Genomic DNA, 22,807 nt, shown 5'->3' with positions numbered 1-22,807 from the left:
TCAAAGTCACTAGGTTAAATACTTTATCATTTATGTCCATAAATCATATGGCTATTGTTTAATAATCCAAATGTCTCCATCTCTAACTTTTAAATAAAATAGGCATAGAGTTAACTGTGTGTTTTAGTTAATGTATTCAATGCAAATTAAACATATTTCTTAAACATATACTATGCCTAAATCAATATAACTGCTTTTAGACAATTTCTGATTTAGATTTGTCTGTGAGAAAAGATAACTTCTCCCCTTCATTTGATATTTAAAATGAACGAAAACACCCTTTAAATGTCTTGTGACTAAGCATTGAAAACAAATTAGCACAGATAGTGGTTATGTGTTTGTTTATTCTTTAATTCTCAGCGCTGACTACTCAAGTAATGAGGTCTTTGCTGGTATCTAATATCTAAAATATATTTGCTATGTCTGATTGACTTATGAATTTCAAATGTAATTATCTATAGATATTTACTAAAATCTTGAAGAAAAAAGAATATCTTATATCAAATGATTGGCTCTGAAAATGGCATATAAATAGAATTCTAATTATAGAAATGATAAATTTGAGTTGACTTAGTTACAGTACAATCCATTTTTGATTTGACAGTAGCATATAAAAATAGTTATAAGACTAGAGAGTAATACAAGTAATTGAAAGAATCATGGAAATAGAATAAAAAGAAAAGAATAAGGCTGGGTGAGGTGACTATATTCCATTTTCTATTTCTGTTAGAATTGTTCAAAAATTAGGCTATAATTTTGTTAAGGTCCAACAAACAGTTTACACAAAATTAGTGATAAGGTTCATAGAGTGCATGAGACTAAAGAGGATTTATTTCCTAAATCCCAATAATGGGGATATTGGGCGATATAGTGGCCATCACTGAAATAAATATATTAATTTTCTTTGTTTTTCTTTTATTTTGGGGCTCTTAATCCAAAACCAAGGATAAAGCTGAAGCACAGTTGCATAAAAGCGCGTCCATGAAATTCAAGACACTATGATTCAAGTGGGCAGCTCTGTGATTGTCTTTTTCTGTGAAAAAAAAAAAACAAAACCAAAATATCTGGAGAAAATCATGAATTTCTTATGTTTAGATAATACTCCTTGATGATTATTATTCCAAATTGTACTTACGGTTAAAAAACAAAGAGTTTAGGGTTTTATTTTCTATGAAGTATATAGAGTATAGATATTTGGGGTTGCCAGTAATGGCCCATCCATATGCTTTGATAATAAACTGGGCAGAGTAAATTTATTAATTGCCCTTCCTACCTATTAACATTAATTGTATCCATAATTATTATCTAAAAACAGGACATTAGGAATATTAGGATAATTGCACCTGTGAAAGCTAGAAATAACCAGAAATTTTCAATGACAGAAAAAATGTGTATTTCCTGATTACAAACAGATTAACTTGCCTCAAAATAAGACATAAGAAAAAAAAGTGTTTGTTGGCACTCTGAAATATCATAGGATGCCATATGGATAAAGCATCACTGGGAAAATCATGTGTATTTTATGAAGAATGAATGGCCAATTTCAAAATGGTTTTCTTTGAATATGAAGAAAAATACATATGTTCTTTCAATCAGAGCTAGAAAAAGCAAGAAGCTGTAAAATATATTTAAACTTTAACAAAAAGAGTTTAGTATTGGCAAGTCCAGATTTGCAACATATTGTGTAATGGAAAACTTAAAAGTAACATAAATTAATAATTTGCCATCCAAATTGAGAAACTTTTGAAAGTGAATTAATTTACTACTAGTGAGAAAGCTGGGACAACAGTCATGAACCCATGCTAACTTGGGCAAATTGGAAAACACTTGGTCAGCATACTCATATATGTCTCCAAAAGGCATAAACCCAGAACAGAACAATTACTCTTCCCACAAATCAACTCTTCTCTTCAGGCTGCTTAGTCAGGGGAATGGCAAGTGCTGGACCTGTAGAGATCAGGATGGCCACCTATTCTCATTGCCTGAAAAGAAAATACCAACCCAATTTTTCCCTACCTATTTTAGAAACAGATAAAGCCACTAGTGAAATCCCTAAACTATGTCTACTTCATCAATGTTGTAAACTTTTTTCAAGCCTGCTATCTCATAGTTTCATGAAGATTTGTAGCTTGCCTCAGTTAGCACACCTGTAAGAAACCACCACAATAACAAGGTCAGGAGATCGAGACCATCCTGACTAACACGGTGAAACCCCGTCTCTACTAAAAATACAAAAATTAGCCGGGCGCGGTGGCGGGCGCCTGTAGTCCCAGCTACACGGGAGGCTGAGGCAGGAGAATGGCGTGAACCCGGGAGGCGGAGCTTGCAGTTAGTGGAGATCGCGCCACTGCACTCCAGCCTGGGAGACAGAGCGAGACTCCGTCTCAAAAAAAAAAAAAAAAAAATTTCATTGGTTTACTTCATAGCTTACTTATCTCTACTTCCTCCAAATATTTTGCTATGTTATTTTCACTTTCTTCAGCTGAAATTCATCAACATTTGCTGTTGAATTTTTTTCTATTAAAAGCAAATGTTCTCCTCTTATAGTTCTAACAGCACAATAATAAATCATAATCTCTAGAAATATTGAGAAGTAATATAACTTAGACTATAACAAATAACTTTCATCTCAGTATATTTTATTTATTTACCAAAAACTTTAAATGTTTTATAACATGAATTCATTTAGTCATCATAACAAGCCTATGCATTAGATACTATTCTTAGCCCCATTTTCAGAGAAAGAAACTGAGGTAAAAATATGCCCAAGGTCACTTAGATATTCTGTGGTAGAACAGCCATTTGAACCCAGGCAACCTTTGCTGTAGGTCTGTGCTCTCAAAATCACTCAGCTTTCCTGTCTCTTATGTGATTTTCAGTTACTATCCCTGTCTGTGAGCATTAGAAATACTCCCCCCCCTCGTAAAAAAAAAAAAGAAAACTAAGGCTGAGGAATAACTTGTTCCAAGTCTCATCTGTATAAAGATATTGTGTGGAGTTGGAATTTAAACTGAATTATTTTCTTCTCTGTTCCCAAGTGTTTAAGCTACTCTCACCTACTGCTTTGGTACGACAAACTTGATTTAAACATTCTCCAGTTATGACCCAACATATATTCAGTTACCTGCTAAATATGAGTGCACAGGTTAGTGTGTCAATAACTATGTTAAATATTAGCGATACTAATGAATATCTTCGTCTTATCCTTGATATTCATATGAACAAATCTAGTAGGTCACTTGCAAATTTCTCTAAATCTTGTTTGTTAAGATTTTTATATCCTTTTTTCAATCCATTTTCATCATTTATATTTTCTTAGAAAATCATTTATTGTACTATATTTTCACACATATTAGCATACAGTTGTAAACTGATCCTTTTATAATCATTTTCAAATTACTTTCTTATAATCACATTCCCTTTACCCTCTGGATTTTGTGATTAATAAAAGTTTCCCTCATTTTTCCATTATATTAGCTAGTCTAAAACAGTTTATGTATTATTTTTATTTTACCCAAGGAAACAATTTTAGGATTTATCAGTTCTATGCTTTTTATAGCATGCTTTTAGTTTTCTAAATGTACTTCCCACTGAAACTTTTTCTTATATTTTACAAACATTTAAAAAATTATTCCCAGAGCTTACTACTTATACGCTACTATTGCCATCTTAAAACAACTCTCCTTGCCCACCTGCATCTCTTACCACTCTTTCCTTCCCTTACCAGAGGCCAGCACACGTGGTCTTCTTGCTCTCTTAACACACCAAACTAATTATTTTCTTAGAGGACACATTTTGTAGGACACATTTTTGTATCCATAAACTCACTACCAGGGTATATTTTTTATGGATACTTCCTTCTTATTATTTAGGTCTCATTTCAAATAATGCCTCATTGGAAACCTTTCTCTGGCTGCTCCAACTGAAACATCCACTCCCTACTCTAGCTGATCCCATTCCAGTAGCTTTGCCCTGTTTTGTTTTCTTCATAGTATAGATAGCACCATTTGATATTTTAATTCATTAATTTGCAAGTTTATTGTCAGTCTCCTTGATCCAAACTTTATATTTAAAACAATATTTATCTGCTTGTCTAAAACTGTATTGCTAGCACACAAAACAATGGCTAGTGCTTACAAATAGATTAATTAATTCCTTTCTAGTATTTATTGTATTACCCCATTTTTATGTTATGAATAAATACCTGAGATTAGGTAATTTATATAGAAATAGAGGTTTAATGGCCTCACAGTTCCACACGGCTGCAGAGGCCTCACAATCATGGCAGAAGTTGAAAAAGGAGCAAGGGCACAGCTTATATGGCATCAGGAAAGAAAGCATGTGCAGGGGAACTGGCCTTTATAAAACCATCAGATCTTGTGAGACTTATTCATTATCACAAGAACAATGTGGAAAAAAACCCATACCCATGATTCAATTACCTCCCACTGGGTCTCTCCCTGGACATGGGATTATGGGCCATACAATTAAAGATGAGATTTGGGTGGGGACACAGCCAAACCATACAATTCCACCCATGGCCCCTCCCAAATCTCATGTCCTCACATTTCAAAATATAATCATACCCTTTCAACAGTCCCCCAAGGTCAAAGTTCTAAAATCATCTCATTTTCCATGTCCATTCCAGATCATGCTGACGCTGGGCAGCCTGGGCAGCTCTGTCCCCTGTGGCTTTGCAGGGGAGGTTCTCCATCAGGGCTCTGCCCCTGAAGCAAACTGTTGTCTGGACATCCAGACATTTCCATACATCTTCTGAAATCTAGACAGAGGTTCTCAAACCTCAATTCTTGTTTTCTGCACACCTGCAAGACCAATACCACATGAAAGCTGCCAAGGCTTGGGGCTTGCACCCTCTGAAGCCACATCCTGAGCTGTACCTGGGCCCCTTTTAGCCATGGTTAGAGTTGCTGGGATGCACGGCGGTAAGCAGGGGGGCCCTGGACCCAGCTCAGGAAACCATTTTTTCCCCCCCTAGGCCTCCAGGACTGTGATGGGAGGGGCTGCTGGGAATGTCTCTGACATATCCTGGATACATTTTCCCCTTTGTCTTGGTCATTGGCATTTGGCTCCTTGCTACTTATGCAAATTTCTGTGGCAGGCTTGAATTCCTTCCCAAAAAATGGGATGCAGGCTGCAAATTTTTCAAACTTTTATGCTCTGCTTCCTCTTGAACATTTTGTCACTTAGAATTTTCTTCTGCCAGATACCCTAAATTATCTCTCTCAAGTTCAAAGTTCCTAGATCTCTAGAGCAGGAGCAAAATGCTGCCAGTCTCCTTGCATAGCAAGAGTGACCTTTACTCCAGTTCCCAACAAGTTCCTCATCTTCGTCTGAGACCACCTCAGTCTGGACTTCATTGTCCACATCACTATTAGCATTTTGGTGAAAGCCATTCAACACATCTCTAGAAGTTCCAAACTTTTCCACATTTTTCTATCTTCTTCTAAGCTCTTCAAACTGTTCCAACTTTTTCCTGTTACTCAGTTCCAAAGTTGTGTCCACATTTTCAGGTATCTTTACAACAGCACTCCACTCTATCAATACCAATTTACTGCATCAGTCCATTTTCATACTGCTATGAAGAAATACCCAAGACTGGGTAATTTATAAAGAAAAAGAGGTTTAATGGACTCACATTTCCACATGCCTAGAGAGGCCACAAAATCATGGTGGAAAGTGAAGGAGAAGCAAAGGCATGTTTTACATGGCAACAGGCAAGAGAGCGTGTGCAGGGAAATTGTCTTTATAAACCCTTTAAGCTTCTAAATTATAATTTAGAAGGCTAGCTGATACAGGTTGATTTATATATAGTATAATATCTAAATATAAATATAAATATAGTAGTCAAGCAGGCTGAGAGGAGAGGGAAGAGTCTTGGAGCTAGTGGGCAACCCAGCAAAGGAACTTTTACCTTTACCTATTCATTTTCTATGTGTGTTAAAATCTCTGAAGTTAGGGCCGCCTTTACCCTTTCTCTAGTCTAGTGTCATAATATGGCTATGTTCAGCCTTCTTCCTGGTATTTCTGGTCACTGAACTAGACAAGGGAGGAAATGCCCAAGTGAGAGAATAGGTCTTTGGATTCCTAACATCATAAAAAGCTACATCATAAAACCGCCCCTTACCCCTACTATTTGAATCTTACCCACAGCCTGCCTCTTTTGGCAGCCCTTGCTATGAGGTAGTAAAAGCACCCCTACACAGTTCTTTCACAGCTCATCCTAACATAGCCCTCAAATTAGAGGATTGTGTTATGCTCCTTAAAACTTCCATTACTTTCTAAACGTCTTCATCAAGAAAAGAGAAAAAGAATCACGGCTTAACATGTTACTTCAATCTAGTGTACCTAACATTCTATCACAATTTCCCACCAAGTTAGAGTTCTATGGTGGAATCACCCCTTACTGAGGTGTACTTTTCCCTAGATGTGTTAAATGAATTTAATTCTGTTTCTATTACAGACTTTTGGAGGCCTTTACACTATCATCTAGAGCTCAACTCTCCTATCTTTAATCAAAAATAGATCAGTGTTAAGTTTTAAAAATATTATTTTCAGCTGTAAGTCGCTAATACTCACTGAATGTAGACATTCCTTTTACCATGGAGAGAAATGACAACCATGCTTCCTAATGATAGATGTACATATTTATTGCCTAGCGTTTTACCTTACCTGAGCGATATTGATTGCATTTTGGATTCGTATGTCTTTCTCATAATCCTTTGTTTTCTGCAATGTTTGCCATATTATATTTCTAAGTCCATCCTGTTCTTCATCTCCTTGAAATTCCCATGAAATTTTCACCAGGTTATACACTAAGCCATAGTAACCAGTCCAGACTACTTGATCACCTGTTTAAAAAGAAAAAGTCTTTGGGAATTATCATTTTATTCGCCTTGCTAAAGTAAGATTGTGTGAAAAAGAAGAAACCAATTTTACCATAATTCATAATAAGATTCTAAAGTCTGAAATTCTAAGCTGCGGAAATTTCTGACCCTTCACTGCTTTCTCTCCTTTACATTTAAAAAAGACCACAGATCACTTTAAAACTTCTAACCACATGAAAAGCAACACTGCACCTAACTGGTATACTTCAGAAATTTAAAAGTTAAATTGGTAAACTGTGAACTACATATACAAAACAAATTCTTAGAATTCAAGTAAAGAGGAATCTGTTCAAAGGAATGTGAACACAGACCACCATGGTGAATTTTTATAATAAAGTAGAAAAACCAGAAAAATACTTCCTGTTATTAAAAAAGTCAAACATTATGAAACATGGTATTTGAACGAAGAAGAAAATGTTTAAATCATGTGAAAAGCATACAAAAACTACTGTTATAATTATAAGCTGAAAAAATCACTTTAATAATAGTGAAATATCAATTGGAATATAGGAAAAAGTAATGAAAACAGAGATTTAAAAACTCTAAGACACTCCTAGAACTTACACAGCAATTAGCAATTTATATACTTTATCAAGTTCCACTTTCAAAATATGTATTTTCCTTAGAGAAAGGAGAAAGACATTTCTATTTACTCTTTATGGTAATTATTTCTTACCTAGATATTGTATATTTCTATGCAGTAATAGGAAAAAGGAATTCCAATTTAGGTAGATGTGGGAGAAATAAATTTGGGGAATAAAATAATACAGTTATCAAAGAGGAGATAAACTTAGTCAAAAAGCAACATGAAAATAATGAGTATGTGAAGCAGATAAGAACAAGAAGAGGAAATGGTTCAGAAAGGGAACTGAAAGAGTTTTAAAGCCCTTTAAATTACATATTGCACTTTTCTCCAAAACCCTGGTGACAGTCCATTGATGATTGTTGCCCTTTTTGAATAAAGATAGAAGCACAACCTGAAAAGTCACAATCCTCAACTTTTCCAAATGAATCTAGTTTTCATAATGCAGGTTAATCATCATCATTATTATGGTTATAGCTAGTACACATGGGGGTACCAACTATGTCGTCCAACTTTAGTTCTCACTACAATCCTGCTATGTAGATTTTATTATATATACTTAGAATAATAAAAGGGAACATATAAACTTGAACCTGCTTAGAAAGCTCCCTGGCATCAGACAGCTGTTGAATGAATGATAGAGCAGGTAAAGGCTGATCTAATCCTGTCCCATGCAGCACAGTCTCTCCAATTTACACAAACACTTTTCTTTCCAGTCATGACCTTCCATTTGATTCATAGGAAAGAAAGAGTTTGAAAGAAAGAGTTTGAAAGAAAGAGGAGGCAGAAGAGAAAGTATGTACATGTTTTACAAGTAGGAGGAGGAAGGCATATATCCAGTTTCCAATCTTAAGGTATCATCTACCTTTTCTATTATTGGAACTTTAGGAGAGAAAGTATAAGCTGGAAGTAGGAAGCTACAGTTAAGCAGCCAATTATTTTTGAAACGTCACTTTCTCCTTATAGGAACTTTACTAATTAAAATTGAGATATCACAATATTTGAAATAACATATAATATAAAAAATGTTTTTTGAATGAATGTCATTAATATTTTTGCACTGAACGTTTGGAATATAATAAAAAAGCCCAAATTTAAGGTTTGGGTTTTTTTTCTTAAACCATTGTCTTTGTGAATTGTCTTGGCTAAGGTGAGAAAAAGATAATCTGTGTCTTCAAGTAATTGGCATGTCTGGGAGACTAGAATAATTTGTAAGAGAAATTAGAGGGTAACTGTTAAATGAAAAGATGATGGCCATTGATATAACAATCACAAAAGCAAGAGATCAATGAGGGCTAGAAGAGTAAGGGAAGGACTGGAGAAAGTATGAGTTTACAAGACTTGTCCAATAGGTAAATTTGGGAAAAGTGCAGAGGAAGATATTGGTGGAATATTTCAAATGGAAGGATATCTGAAAAGGTTAGCTCTGAGAATAAACACTGTAATAGCTTCCTAGTTCTTTCATCTTCCTGTCTTATATTTACTGCTTCACCATTATTAATCCATGTTGTGCAAACTGACCTTTCTAAATCTCATTATGTTACTTCTCTACTCACAACTCAGCAAAGGATTGCCATTTGTCCCTATGTAAATTCCAAATCGCATGGCCAGGTAATTACTGTCTTTCTAATATGACATCATTTTGAACACATCTATCACCACTCTTTTATTCCCACCCCTCTTGCTAATACACTATAAACAGACAAAACTACTTGAAGTTCTAGAATACACATTTCATTTAATCTTCTAGCCCTTGTATAAACTTTTCACTTAGCCAGAAGTTTTCCTGTCCAAAAATAACTCCACACTACACCTGGCTTCTATCCATTCTCCTGCATTCTTTCTCCTCGGAATCCTTCTCTGAATCCCCATGGCTAGCTAGGTGCCCCTGTGCCTAATGTATTGTATCATATTGTAATTGCATATCTCACCTATGGATTCTAAACTACTGGAGAAGACAGAATGTCTTTTATTTGCTCAGATATTCTTAGCATTTAGTAAAGTGCCTACAACGAAGTGCCTACAACATAGCAGATCTAATTTACAAAAATTTGTTTATTGATTTAGGGAAGTAGGTAGAGAGAACAACTATGTCTCTTTGCCTGGGGCAGAAGGGTTTCTTGGATCACAAGCTTTCAAGGACAAAACTGGGAAAGTCCACAGCAAATCAAGATATTTAGATCAGGAATATGGCCCCCAGCAGTGAGGTAGTTATACAGAGAGAAAAGGGAAGAGATGATAGTGGAGATCTCAAATGAAGCTGAAGCGGAGAGTTTATGCTAAAAATAAGTAAGAGGCTAGCCACGGTGGCTCACATTTGTAATCCTAGCACTTTCAGAGGCTGAGGCAGGAGGATTGCTTGAGGCAGGCCAGCAGATCAAGACTAGCCTGGGCAAACTATTGAGACCCTATCTCTATATCTCTATAGTTTTTTTTGTTTTTGTTTTTGTTTTAAATTAGCTGGGCATGGTGGTGCACATCTGTAGTACCAGGTACTCAGGAGGCTGTGTTGGGAAGATCACTTCAGCCACAGAGTTTGAGGCTACAGTGATCTATGGTTAAAAAAAAAAAAAATAGATAAGGTACCAAAGTTATCTAAAGATAAATGGGATCAGATTAAATGGTAGATGTTTGAGGAAGGGAGTAATGTTATGTCTGCTCAATGCAATGTCATGTTTATTCAAGCAATAAACTGGGAAACCAATATAGTTTTATGAGGTAATCTAGGTCTTTACTGCAATGGGCAGCAGGAGATTGGCAAGGAAGGGACACAAACTTAAGACACTGTAGAGAAGATCTAATTGGACTTCTTAGCTATGGGGAAAGAGGCAGAAATAAAGGGGGAAGGAGAAGTACATTTTTAAGCTCAGGAGACTGAAACAATAATAAAACCACTTGAAGAAATGAGAAGAGTGTGTAGAAGAATCACTTTTAAGAAAAAGAAGATAAATATTTGGAAAATGTGGCATGGGAAGGGGGAATCTAATGTTCAATGTCCTGTAGTTTGTTGTAAAAATATGGCTAGAATGCAAGTAAAATAGCAAGAGTGAGATTGTTGATTTGTGGGTCATTAGCTTGAAGTCAATACAAGTAAAGAAACACATTAATTTTAAAGTTAATAATTCTGGATTGTGAGCCTCAGAGAAAAAATAAGTTTTTGAACAATATTACAAATAAAACTTACAGTGAATTTTAACTACTTTCTACATTTACTTACAGACTCTCAACATTAACACAAATGATTGACAAAAATACATACAAACCACCTTCCTCTATATATTTTAAATTATCACTTTTTGAAGGTCAATATTTTATAAAACTACAATAGTTGAATTATCAAAAAGAATATAGTTTGGTTTTAGAATCCACAAGATCAACGAGAAACCACAAGATATATTCTGATAGTTATGTTTTAGAAAGTCATAATTCCTTTTAAATTCCATTCATATTTTTAAAAGTGAGCTGTTCACCTGTTGATTTAAACTCAACTGAAGTGATGCTGATGAATAATATTCACAGAGAGAATTTATTACATCCAATTGACTGACAGTTAATGATGAAAACAACCTTATAAAGACAGATGGTATGTGTTACAACTGTCATAAAAAGTAGACCACATTCTAATTTGCACATCTAGACATTTGCTGAGAAGCATGCCTGCTATGAAATGTTTCAACAAGGGACCAAGCTGTAGCATAAGGCACTCTTCTATTCTGCTTTGAGTGACCCTGTGGCAGCTATCAAAGATGTCACTTTAAATATACTGAGAGAAAATATGTCTGTGTCCACAGCTAAGCAGACAGTATCCTAGGATATAAAAAAGCCAAACCAAAATGAGTTCTTAATAAATTCAAAAATTTTATTAAGAAACCACCACTGCACTTGAAAACCAGTATTATGCACTTTTCCTTGTAGTAGTAATACCTTATTCCAGTGTTTGAACCCTTTGGTAACCTTTAATTGCCACTGAAGATACTTAGATTTCATATATTTAGTGAAAGCGAAATATGAATATTTATACTTACATGAATGAATGTAAATGAGTATAGCCTTTGCAATTCTGTCAAATATAATACGATACTACAAGATCAAATGTGCCACTTAAAGGTAATTCAGATGTAGAATGTGGTTCAAAACACTGATTATGCAATGCCATGTAGAGTTGAAGGAACTAGGTCAACATCAAGAAACTAACAGTTGGAAAAGAACCAGTAAGCCAGCCATGCATTTAACTAATATTTACTGAGTGAATGAATGCTAGATGCCAGCCACTGTTCTCTGTACTAAAGAAAAAGACAAACTGCTTCTCTGGGTATACTTAATTCCAATGGACAGAGACAGATATAAAGAAAGTAAATATAACAGTATCAGTTTATTATGAATGTTATGAGAATAGAAGATCGTGATAGGACCAACAATGACTAGAAGAAGAAAACTACTGTAGACAGAATGAGAGCAAAACTTCTATGAGGAGGTGATGGTCAAGCTAAGATGTAGCTGATGAAAAAGAGTTAATCATTGAAGGAACAAGGGAAAAGCATTTCCAAGAGTGGAGGATGAAAAATACAAAGGCTTTGAAATTAGAATAGCTTGATAGTTTAGAGAAACAGGAGAAAAGACAGAATGAATGTATTACAGGACAACTAAGGGTCATGGGACAAGACTATATCAGGTAGGTATGACCTTTACTTAGGTACACTCTGAATGATCACAGCCAATTTGTGGGCCATGGAAAAGAGTTTAGATTTTATTCTCAGGATAACGAAGAACTATCATGGCATTTTTTTTTTTTTTTTACTAATTCAAAATCATAAGATGCTTATTAAATATTAGTCAACAACTCACTCCTCTCTCAACAGAATACTAGTAAAAGGTACATTTTCCTCTTCTACAATTTTATCACCTATAAGCTTCATGTTCTACATTGGCTCTCTAGACTTGTTCATCCTATATGTCTGCTACTTTGTATTACAGCTTTTTAAATGAGAAAAGGAACTGTCACATTTTACCTTTTCGCTTCTTGGTAGAAAATGGACTATATGGAATATAAGAGGGAAGTAGGAAGACATTTAACTTTTTGAAGTAATCTAGAAGCAAAGTGTTGATAGTTTGGACTTGGGAAAGGTGCACTAAAGAATTAACCATGCTCAAAGAGAGGGGTGGCTTTTGTCCTTGGCTCTGGGTGGTAATCTCATAGGCCTTGGAATGTCCTGACTAATAAAAATGACATATTTACGTGGGGTTTTTGGGTATATTAAATAGTCTATGCTATAAAATTTGATTCATGGGGGGTGTGACTTGGGCCACGTTGTATCAGCTTGAACATTGGTGGGGCTGGATACTAGAGACAGCCATGCTGCAGCCAGTTAACTAAGTGTGTATGACCAAGCCCAAATAAAAATTGTAAATTGCAAAGCTTAGGTGAACTTCTATAGTTGACCATACTCTATGTATATTGTCACACATCATTGCTAGAAGTAAATGTTCTTCATGTAACTTCTCTGGGAGAGGATAATGGGAAGCTCTGTGCTTGAGTCTCTCTTGGACTCTGCTCTGTGCACCTTTTCCTTTGGCTGATTTTAATGTATATCCTTTCATAATAATAAACCATAACCATGAGTAAAATGTCCTTGCTGAAGTCTGTGAGTCCTTCTAGCAAATTGTCAAACATGAGGGATGTCTTAGAGATCTCCAGACTTGCAGTTGGTGTTAGAAGGGAGGGTGGTTCTGGAGACCCCAAACTTGCAGTTAGTGTCAAAAGAGAGGGTAGTCATGAGGACTCTTGAACTTCAGAGGAGATAACAATAGTGATGGGGGGGAAAAATTAGGAATATACTTTTGGATAGTAGGATACAAAGAATTCTAGGACACTATTTTCAGAATATTGTTATATTATAGTAATACTAATAATGACAATGATAATATATGTATCACCGTATATGTATATAATATATAGTAGTGAAATTATTTTGCATATATCATAATATTTGATCATTACATATATTAAACAAATATTCAACAGAATAAACTGAAGAGAACAGAGGTATTATATGCCCATATTTTGTTGTAGGTAATATGGAAAACCAAACTTTAAAAGTCAGCTGATTCTTTTATTAGAATGTGGCAGTTGATTGAAGCACAATAGCAAATAGGATGCCAAAAGGTAGATGAATAATGAAGACACTGAGTAGAACTTGCTTAACTTGAAATTTCATGATCTTTTCTAATTGTCAATTATGAAAATGTATTAATTAAAAATAATTACTGTGGCCAAGATGGCTGACTAGAAGCAGCTAAGGTGTGTGGCTCTTGTGGAGAGAAATGGAAGGGGCGAGTAAATACAGCACCTTCAAGTGAAACATTCAGGTACTATAGTTGAGACTAATCAAGGAAACAACTCAATCCATGGAGAATGGAGAAAAGCAAGGCAGAATGATGTCCAACCCCGGAGCAACATGGAGTCAAACAAACCTCCCCCACTCAGAGAAGCAGTGAGTGAAATGTGCGACCCTGGGAAACCATGCTTCTCCCACAGATCTTTGCAACCCTCAGGTCAGGAGATACATCATGAATCCACTCCACCAGGGCCTGCAGTCTGACACAGGGTTATGTAGAGTTTCAGCAGAGCAGCTGCTCAGGCATACAAGGGGAGCCGGGAGCTTAGATACTCTTGCTTTCTGGGCTTCCTGGCAAAAGTAGCCGCAACTCCAGCAAAGCAGGAGGTTAGGTCCCTATACATACTCCTAGGAAAGAGGCTGAATCCAGGGTGCCGAGCAGTGATGGTCTGCAGACTTCACTTCCACAGCACCTTGCAGGCCATCTAAATAGGAAGAGAGGAAGTCAAACTATCTCTGTTTGCAGATGGCATGATCCTACTTTTAGAAAACCTCATCGTCTCAGTCCAAAAGCTTCTTAAGCTGATTAACAACTTCAGCAAAGTCTCAGCATACAAAATCAATGTGCAAAAATTGTTAGCATTCCTATACACCAAAAACGGTCAAGCCTAAGGCTAAATTTGGAATAAACTCCCATTCACAAGTATCACAAAAAGAATGAAATACCAAGGAATACAGCTAACTATGGCAGTGAAAGATCTCTACAAGGCGATCTACAAACCACTACTCAAAGAAATCAAGATAATACAAATAAATGGAAAAACATTCCATGCTTATGGATAAGAATCAATATCATTAAAATGGCCATACTGCCTAAAGCAATTTATAGATTCAGTGCTACTCCTATTAAACTATCACTGACATTCTTCACAGAACCACAAAATACTGAAAATCCATATGGAACAACAACAAAAAAGTCTGACTAGCCAAGGCAATTCTAAGCAAAAAGAACAAAGCTGGAGGCATTATGCTACCCAACTTCAAACTACACTACAGGGCTACATTAGCCAAAACAGCATGATACTGATACAAAAACAGATACATAGACCAACGGAACAGAATAGAGAACACAGAAATAAGACCACACACCTACAGTTATCTTATCTTCAGTAAACCTAACAAAAACAAGCACTGGGGAAAGGATTTCCTATTCAATAAATGGTGCTGAGATAACTTGCTAGCCATATGCAGGAGAATGAAACTGGACCCCTTCCTTACACTATATACAAAATTCACTCAATATCAATTTTAAACTTAACTGTAAGACCCAAAACTATGAAAATCCTGGGGACAACCTGGGCAATACCATCCAGGACACACACAAGCAAATAAGTCATGACAAAGATGCCAAAAGCACTGCACCAAAGCAAAAATTGACAAACGGAATATAATTAAACTAAAGGGCTACTGCACAGCAAAAGAAACTATGAACAGAGTAAACAACCTAGGGAATGGGAGAAAATTTTTGCACATTACGTACCTGACAAATGTCTAACATGCAGCATCTATAAGAAAATTAAACAAAATTTACAAGAAAAAAAAAAGATCCCATAGAAAGTGGGCAAAAGATATGAACAGACACTTCTCAAAAGAAGACATACATGTGGCTAACAATCATATTTTTAAAAAGTTCAACATTACTGATCATTACAGAAATGCAAATCAAAACCACAATGAGATACCATCTCACACCAGTCAGAATGGCAATTGTTAAAAGTCAAAAAATAACAGGTGCTGGTGAAGTTGTGGAGGAAAAGAGATGCTTATACACTGTTGGTGGGAGAGTAAATTAGTTCAGCTATTGTGGAAGACAGTGTGGCAATTCCTCAAAGACCTAAGGACAGAAATACCATTCTACCCAGCAGTCTCATTACTGGGCATATACCCAAAGGACTATAAATCATTTCATTATGAAGACACATGCATGTGTATATTCACCGCAGCACTATTCACAATAGCAAAGACATAGAATCAAACTAAATGCTTATGAATAGTAGACTGGATAAAGAAAATGTGGTACACACATGCCATGGAATACTACACAGCCATAAAAAATAATGAGATCACATCTTTTGCAGGGACATGGGTGGAGCTTAACTTAAGGCCATTATCCTTAGAAACTAATACAAGAACAGAAAACCAAATACTGCATGTTCTTACTTATAAGTGGAAGCTAAATGATAACACATGGAGACACAGAGAGGAACAACATACACTGGGGCCTTTTTGGAGGGTGCAGGGTGGAGGGTGGAGGGTGGGAGGAGGGAGAGGATCAGGAAGCATAACTAATGGGTACTAGGTTTAGTGATAGTGACCTGGGTGATAAAATAATCTGTACAACAAATCCCCATGACACAAGTTTACCTACGTAACAAACCTGCACTTGTATCTCTGAACTTAAAATAGAAGTTAACAAATTAAAATTAAAAATTAAAAAAAAGAAATTAAAAAACATATAAAAATAATTAACTTCTGGAATTCTAACCGGAAACCAAGGATAAAAGTAGTTATCTTTTCAATATTAATTGTGATTCTAATAAATAAACTAGAGGAATATCAGACTTCTGACTTTTGGATTTATTTTAAATTTCACTAAGTTAAATTTATACTACCAAGAGATATAGAATAATAATTATAAGTAGATAATTCTCACAGATTTCTGTACTCCAGGGGCAACAAAGAAATAAAGAAGAAAATAATAAAAATGTTCTTGGAAATTGTAAAAAAATAATATTTTACCTTTGTAAATACATTATGTTATATGCAAAAACTTTTTAAAACCCATAATCTTGAAGAAACTAAGATTCCAAGAGATAAAACAAGTTGCCTTAGGTAATCTAAAACTGAGCTGTAACTCATTCAAAATTGCTAACATCCAAAATTGGTGACACCAATTCTAGTTCAGTGAAAATTTATTCACCTATTACTGCCTTTCTTGAAACCATATTGGTGTTATTTCTCCTCCTGTTCTTACCTAAATATCTCCTACTTCATCCCATTTGAGGACTTTTATTAATTCTTCTACTCAGTAACTGATTAGAAGGGATCTCTTTAAAAAGTGAAAAAATTCTCGTGACATAGGCAAGATGGCATAATAGAAAAAACTAGACTCTCTTTTCTATCACGGAAACATCAATTCAATAGGAACAAATGGATCAATTCCCATAATGAAAAATCCAGAAACTAGTAGAAGGGCTTAGATTTAGTGTGTAAAGCTAGCCACACTAAAACCAGTAGTAAAAGCAGAAACACCTTTGTGCCATAACCCCTACCATTTGCACAGTGCTATACAATTTAGAAAACATAATTGGCTGAAAACTTCCCAAATCTAGGAAGAAAAATGTACATTCAGATCCAGGAGGCCCAAAAGATCTTAAATAAAATTAACCCAAAGAAATTCACACTGAGACACATTATATTCAAGATATCAAAAGTATAGGAGATAATTTTGAAAGCAGTAAGAGAAAAACAACTTGTTAGGTACAAGGGGATGATTATAAGACTACCCAAAGATTTTTTTAGCAGGAATTTTGCCCTGCCAAAAGGAAGTGAGATGATATGTTCAAAGGGATGAAAGAAAAAATCTGCCGGGAAGATACTATACCAGGAAAACTGCAGGTGTTGCTGTTGTTTGTTTTGTTTTGTTTTAAAGAGAGAAACAAATACTTTCTCAGACCAACAAAAGTTGAGGGAACACATTATGACTAGAATTGTCTTACAACAAATCCTAAAGGGAGTTCTTCAACTTGAAAAAAAAGGATGCTAAACCACAATATGATAGCATAAGAAAATATAAAACTCATTGGTAAAGGTAAATATATAGACAAATACTTAATACTATATATTAGTGTAACAATGGTAAGTAAATCAATTTAAAAATCTGTTAATGTATAATAATATAAATAGATGTTAATTGTGACATCATAAGCATAAAATGTTTATTAGAGCTTTGAGAAGTGTAGAACTTTGTATAAGATTGATGTTGTTTTAAACATAAAATAGATTGTTATATTTTAGATAAGACCCCTATTAATCTCAAAGAAAATACCTATAGAAGTTACAGAAAAGAAAAAGAGAAAGGAATCAAGACATGCCAATAACAAACACAAACACATACACACACACACAAAAAGGCAGAGCAGGAAAAGAGAGACAAAAATAAAACAAGTAACAAAATGGCAATCATAAATCCTTGCATATCAATAATTACTTTAAATGTAGATTAATTAAACTTCCCAATCAAAAGACATAAAGTGGCTAAGTGAATAAAAAAGTAGGACCCAAACGTAAGGTATCTATAAGGGGGTCACTTTATATTTAAGGATACATATAGGCTGAAAGTAAGGCATGGAAAAGACACTCCATGCAAATGATAATGAAAAGAAGCAGGATTGGCTATACTTATACAGAAAAAAAAAAGGTTTAAGTCAAAAAACTGTCACAATAGATTAAAAAATATTATGTAATATAAAATGATCAATCCATTAGAAAGATATAACAATTATAAATGTATCTGCAACCAAGATCAGAGCACCTAAATACAGTCATTTGTCACGTAACAGTGTTTCAGTCAACAACAGACTGCATGTATGACAGTTGTCCCATAAGATTATAGTAAATAGAGCTGAAAAAAATTATATTAGCTGGTAACATTTAGCTGTTGTAACAATGTAGTGCAATGTGTTACCTTTTCTATGTTTAGATGCACAGTTAGCATTGTATTGCAATTGCCTATAGTATTCAGTACATTAACATGCTGTACATGTTTGTAGCCTAGGAGCAATAGGCTATACCATGTACCCTAGGTGTTTAGTAGGCTATACCATATAGTTGTGTGTGAGTATACTCTATTATGCTTGCATAATGGTGAAATTGCCAAATGATGCATTTTTAAGAACATATCCTTATTCTTAAGCAATGCATGACTATATATGAGGCAAACATTGACAGAACTAAAGGCAGAAATACAGCAATACAATAATAGTGGGAAATTTCAATAATAAGGATGACAACCAAACAGAAAATTAATGAAGAAACAGCCGACTTGCACAATACTAAAGACTAAATAGAACTAAAAGGCATATACAGATCACATAACCCCAAACAGGAGAATTTTTTTTTCAAGTACACATAAAAAATTCTCCAGAACAGATCACTTATTAGGTCATAATGAAAGTATTCACAAATTCAAGAAGATTGAAACTATGCTAAATATTTTTCAACCATGGTGGAATGAAATTACCAACTAATAGCAAATGAGAGCCAAATCAAGAATGCAATCTCATTTACAATAGCCACAAAGAAATAAAATACCTAGGAATAGATCTAACCAAGGAGGTGAAAGATCTCTGTAAGGACAACTATAAAACACTGCTGAAAGAATCAGAGATGATACAAACAAATGGAAAAACATTCTATGCTCATGGAGAGAAGAATCAATATCATAAAATGGCTATACTGCCCAAAGCCATATACAGAGTCAACACTATTCTTATCAAACTACCAGTGTTATTTTTTACAGAAATACAAAACACTATTCTAAAATTCATATGAAATTGAAAAATAGCCCAAATTGCCAAAGCAATCCTAAGCAAAGAGAACAAAGCCAAAGGTATTACATTAACCAACTTCAAGCTATACAACAAGGCTACAGTAGCCAAAACAGCATGGTACTAGTACAAAAACAGACACACACAGATCAATGGAACAGTACAGAGAACTGAGAAATGAAGCCACATACTTACAACCATCTGATCTTTGACAAAGTCAACAATAACAAGAAGCGGGGAAAGTACTCCCTATTCAATAAGTGGTGCTGGGATAACTTGCTTGCTATAGGCAGAAGATTGAAACTAGGACCCCTTCCTTAAACTATATACAAAAATTAGCTCAGACTTAATTAAAGACTTAGATGTGAGACCACAAACTATAAAAATCCTAGAAGAAAACCTACGAAATACAATTCTTGACAAGCTCTGAGAAAGAATTCATGATGAAGACACCAAAAGCAATTAAAACAAAACCAAAAATTGACAAGTGGGAACTAATTAAATTAAAGAGCTTCTGCATAGTCAAAGGAACCATCAACAGAGTAAACAGACAACCTACAAAATGAGAGAAAATGTTTGCAAATTATGCATCCAACAAAGGTCTAATATCCAGAATCTATAAGGAACTTAAACAAATTAACAAGGAAAAACCAAACAACTCCGTTTAAAAAAAATGGGCAAGGACATGAATAGACACTTCTCAAAAGAAGACATACGTGCATCCAAAAAGCATATAAAAAAGTCCAATATCTCTAATCATTAGTGAAATGCAAATTAAAACCACAATGAGATACCATCTCACACCAAACAGAGTGACTATTATTTAAAAATCAAAAAATAACAGATTCCAGCGAAAGTTGCAGAGAAAAGGGAATGCTTATGCACTGTTGGTGGGAATGTAAATTAGCTCAGCCACAGTGGAAAGCAGTTTGGAGATTTCTCAAAGTTCTTAAAACAGAACTATGATTCAACTCAGCAATCTCATTACTGTGTATATACCCAGAAGAAAATAAATTATTCTACCAAAAAGACAACATGCACTTGTACATTCATTGTAGCACTATTCATAATAGCAAAGACATGGAATCAACCTAGACGTCCATCAGTGGTGAACTGGATAAAGAAAATATGGTACATATGCACCATGGCATACTACACAGCCATAAAAAGAACGAAATAATATCCTTTACAGCAACATGTATGCAACTGCAAACCATTATCCTAAGCAAATTAATACAGGAACAGAAAACCAAATACCACAAGTTCTCACTTATAAGGGGGAGCTAAACATTGAGTACACATGGACATAAAGATGGCAATAATAGACACTGGGACTACTAGAGGTGGAAACAAGGGGAAGGGGCAGTGCCTGAAAAACTAGTTATTGGGTACCATGTTCACTAACCTGGAGCTCACTACGTGGACCGGGAACAAGCCAAGGTTGTTTACTCTGGTGATGTCTATTTAACAGAGTACTGAAAGTGCTAGCCAGAGCAATTAGGCAAGATAAACAAACAAAAGGCATCCAAATAAGAAAGGAAGAAGTAGAAGTATCTGTGTTTGCAGATAACATAATCTTATATGAAGAAAATCCTGAAGACTCCACAAAATTAAGTGTGTTAAAACCAATAAACTAAACTAATTTAATATACCTGAATGCTACAAAATCAATATACAAAAATTGTTTTTATACACTAATAACCTATACAAAAAGGAAATTAGTAAAACATTACATTTATGATAGCATCAAAAAGAATAAAATACTTAGGAATAAATTTAACCAAATAAGTTAGACTTCTGCATTAAAAGCCACAAAACATTGTTTAAAAAATTAAATGAGACACAAATGAAAAGGCATCCTTTGTTCCTAGATTGAAATACTTAATACTTTTTAAATGTTTACACTACCTAACATAATCTACAAATTCAATGCTGTCTCCATCAAAATCCCAATGGCATTTTAGACAGAAATAGAAAAAGAAACTCAAAAATTCAATGGCCTGAAAAGATTCCAACTAGCCAAAACAATCTTGAAAAAGAACAAAGTCAAAGGCATCACATTTATTGATTTCAAAGTATACTTCAAGGCTACATAAATTAAAACAGTACTAGCCTAAAGACTGATATATAGATCAATGGAACAGAATAGAGATCCCAGAAATAAATCCACACATATACAGCCAGCTGATATTCTACATGAGTGCCATGAATATATAATGGGAAAAGGATAGTCTCTTCAACCAATGGTGTTGGGAAAATTGGATATCCATATATAAATAATAAAAGTAGACCCTTATACCATACACAAAAATCAACTCAAAATTGATTAGAGATGAACAGAAGACCTGAAACTAAAACTAATAGAAGAAAATATGGGAAAAATACTCTTAAAATTGGTTTTGGCAATGATTTTATGGAAATAACACCAAAAGCACAGGCAACAAAAACAGAAACAAGTTCAAGTGGAACTACATCAAACAAAAAAGCTTCTGTACAACAAAAGAAAAAATCAACAGAGTAAAATGACATCTTACAGAATGGGGGAATATTTTTGCAGATATCTACATGATGAAACATTAATCCTGAAAATAAGAAACTCTTAAAACTCAATAGTAAAATAAATCTAATAACTTGATTACAAAATGGGCAAAGGACTTAAATAGACATTTCTCCAAAGAAAACACAGAAGTAGCCAAATGGTATATGAAAATATGCTCAATATCACTAATTATCAAGGAAATACAAATCAAAAGCACAATTAAATATCACTCCACAACTGTTAGGATATCTATTATCAAAAAAAAAAAAAAAAAGTAGAAAAGAAAGAAAGAAAAAAAGAAAAAGACAAGTGTCGGCAGGGTTGTGAGGAAATTGGAATCCCCGCAGTACACTACTGGTAGGAATGTAAAGTGGTATAACTAATACAGAAAACAGTATACAATTTCCTCTAAAAATTAAAAATGGAATGGCTGTATGATCTGGCAATTCCACTTCTGGATATTGATCCAAAGGAATTAAAATCAGGATCTCAAAGAGATATTGGCATTCCCATATTCATTGCAGCACTGTTTATAATAGTCAAGATATGGAAACAACCTAAATGTCTGTTGACAGATGAATGGATAAGGAAAATGTCATATACACACAAAATGAAATATATTCACACCAAGAAAAAAAAGAAAATTCTGCAATATGCAGCAACATGGATAAAGCCTGAAAACATTATGCTAAGTGAATTAAGCCAATCACAGAAAGGTAAATACTACATGATTCCACTAAATGAGGTATCTAAAATAGCTAAGCTGCCAAAGGCAAAGAATAGAATGGTAGTTACCAGGGGTTGGTGGAGGGAATAAGGGAATTGCTAATCAATGG

General features: G+C 34.7%; 1 protein-coding gene across 7 annotated transcripts in view; it reads right to left on the bottom strand.

Moving 5' to 3' along the window:
• The window catches only part of TMEM232 (transmembrane protein 232), a 318,910-nt gene that overhangs the window by 154,572 nt on the left and 141,531 nt on the right, over positions 1 to 22,807 (bottom strand). For all 7 annotated transcript variants that reach the window (XM_050793059.1, XM_050793058.1, XM_050793063.1 and 4 more), the window contains one exon: positions 6,691 to 6,869. In XM_050793059.1, coding sequence (XP_050649016.1) covers positions 6,691 to 6,869 — 179 coding nt within the window. The remainder of the gene's footprint in view (positions 1 to 6,690; positions 6,870 to 22,807) is intronic.

Source organism: Macaca thibetana, chromosome 6 (genome assembly GCF_024542745.1).
Source record: "Macaca thibetana thibetana isolate TM-01 chromosome 6, ASM2454274v1, whole genome shotgun sequence".
Taxonomy (NCBI): Eukaryota; Metazoa; Chordata; class Mammalia; order Primates; family Cercopithecidae; genus Macaca; species Macaca thibetana.
Note: the sequence above shows the minus strand (reverse complement) of the source record. Positions and strands in the feature narration are given on the sequence as shown.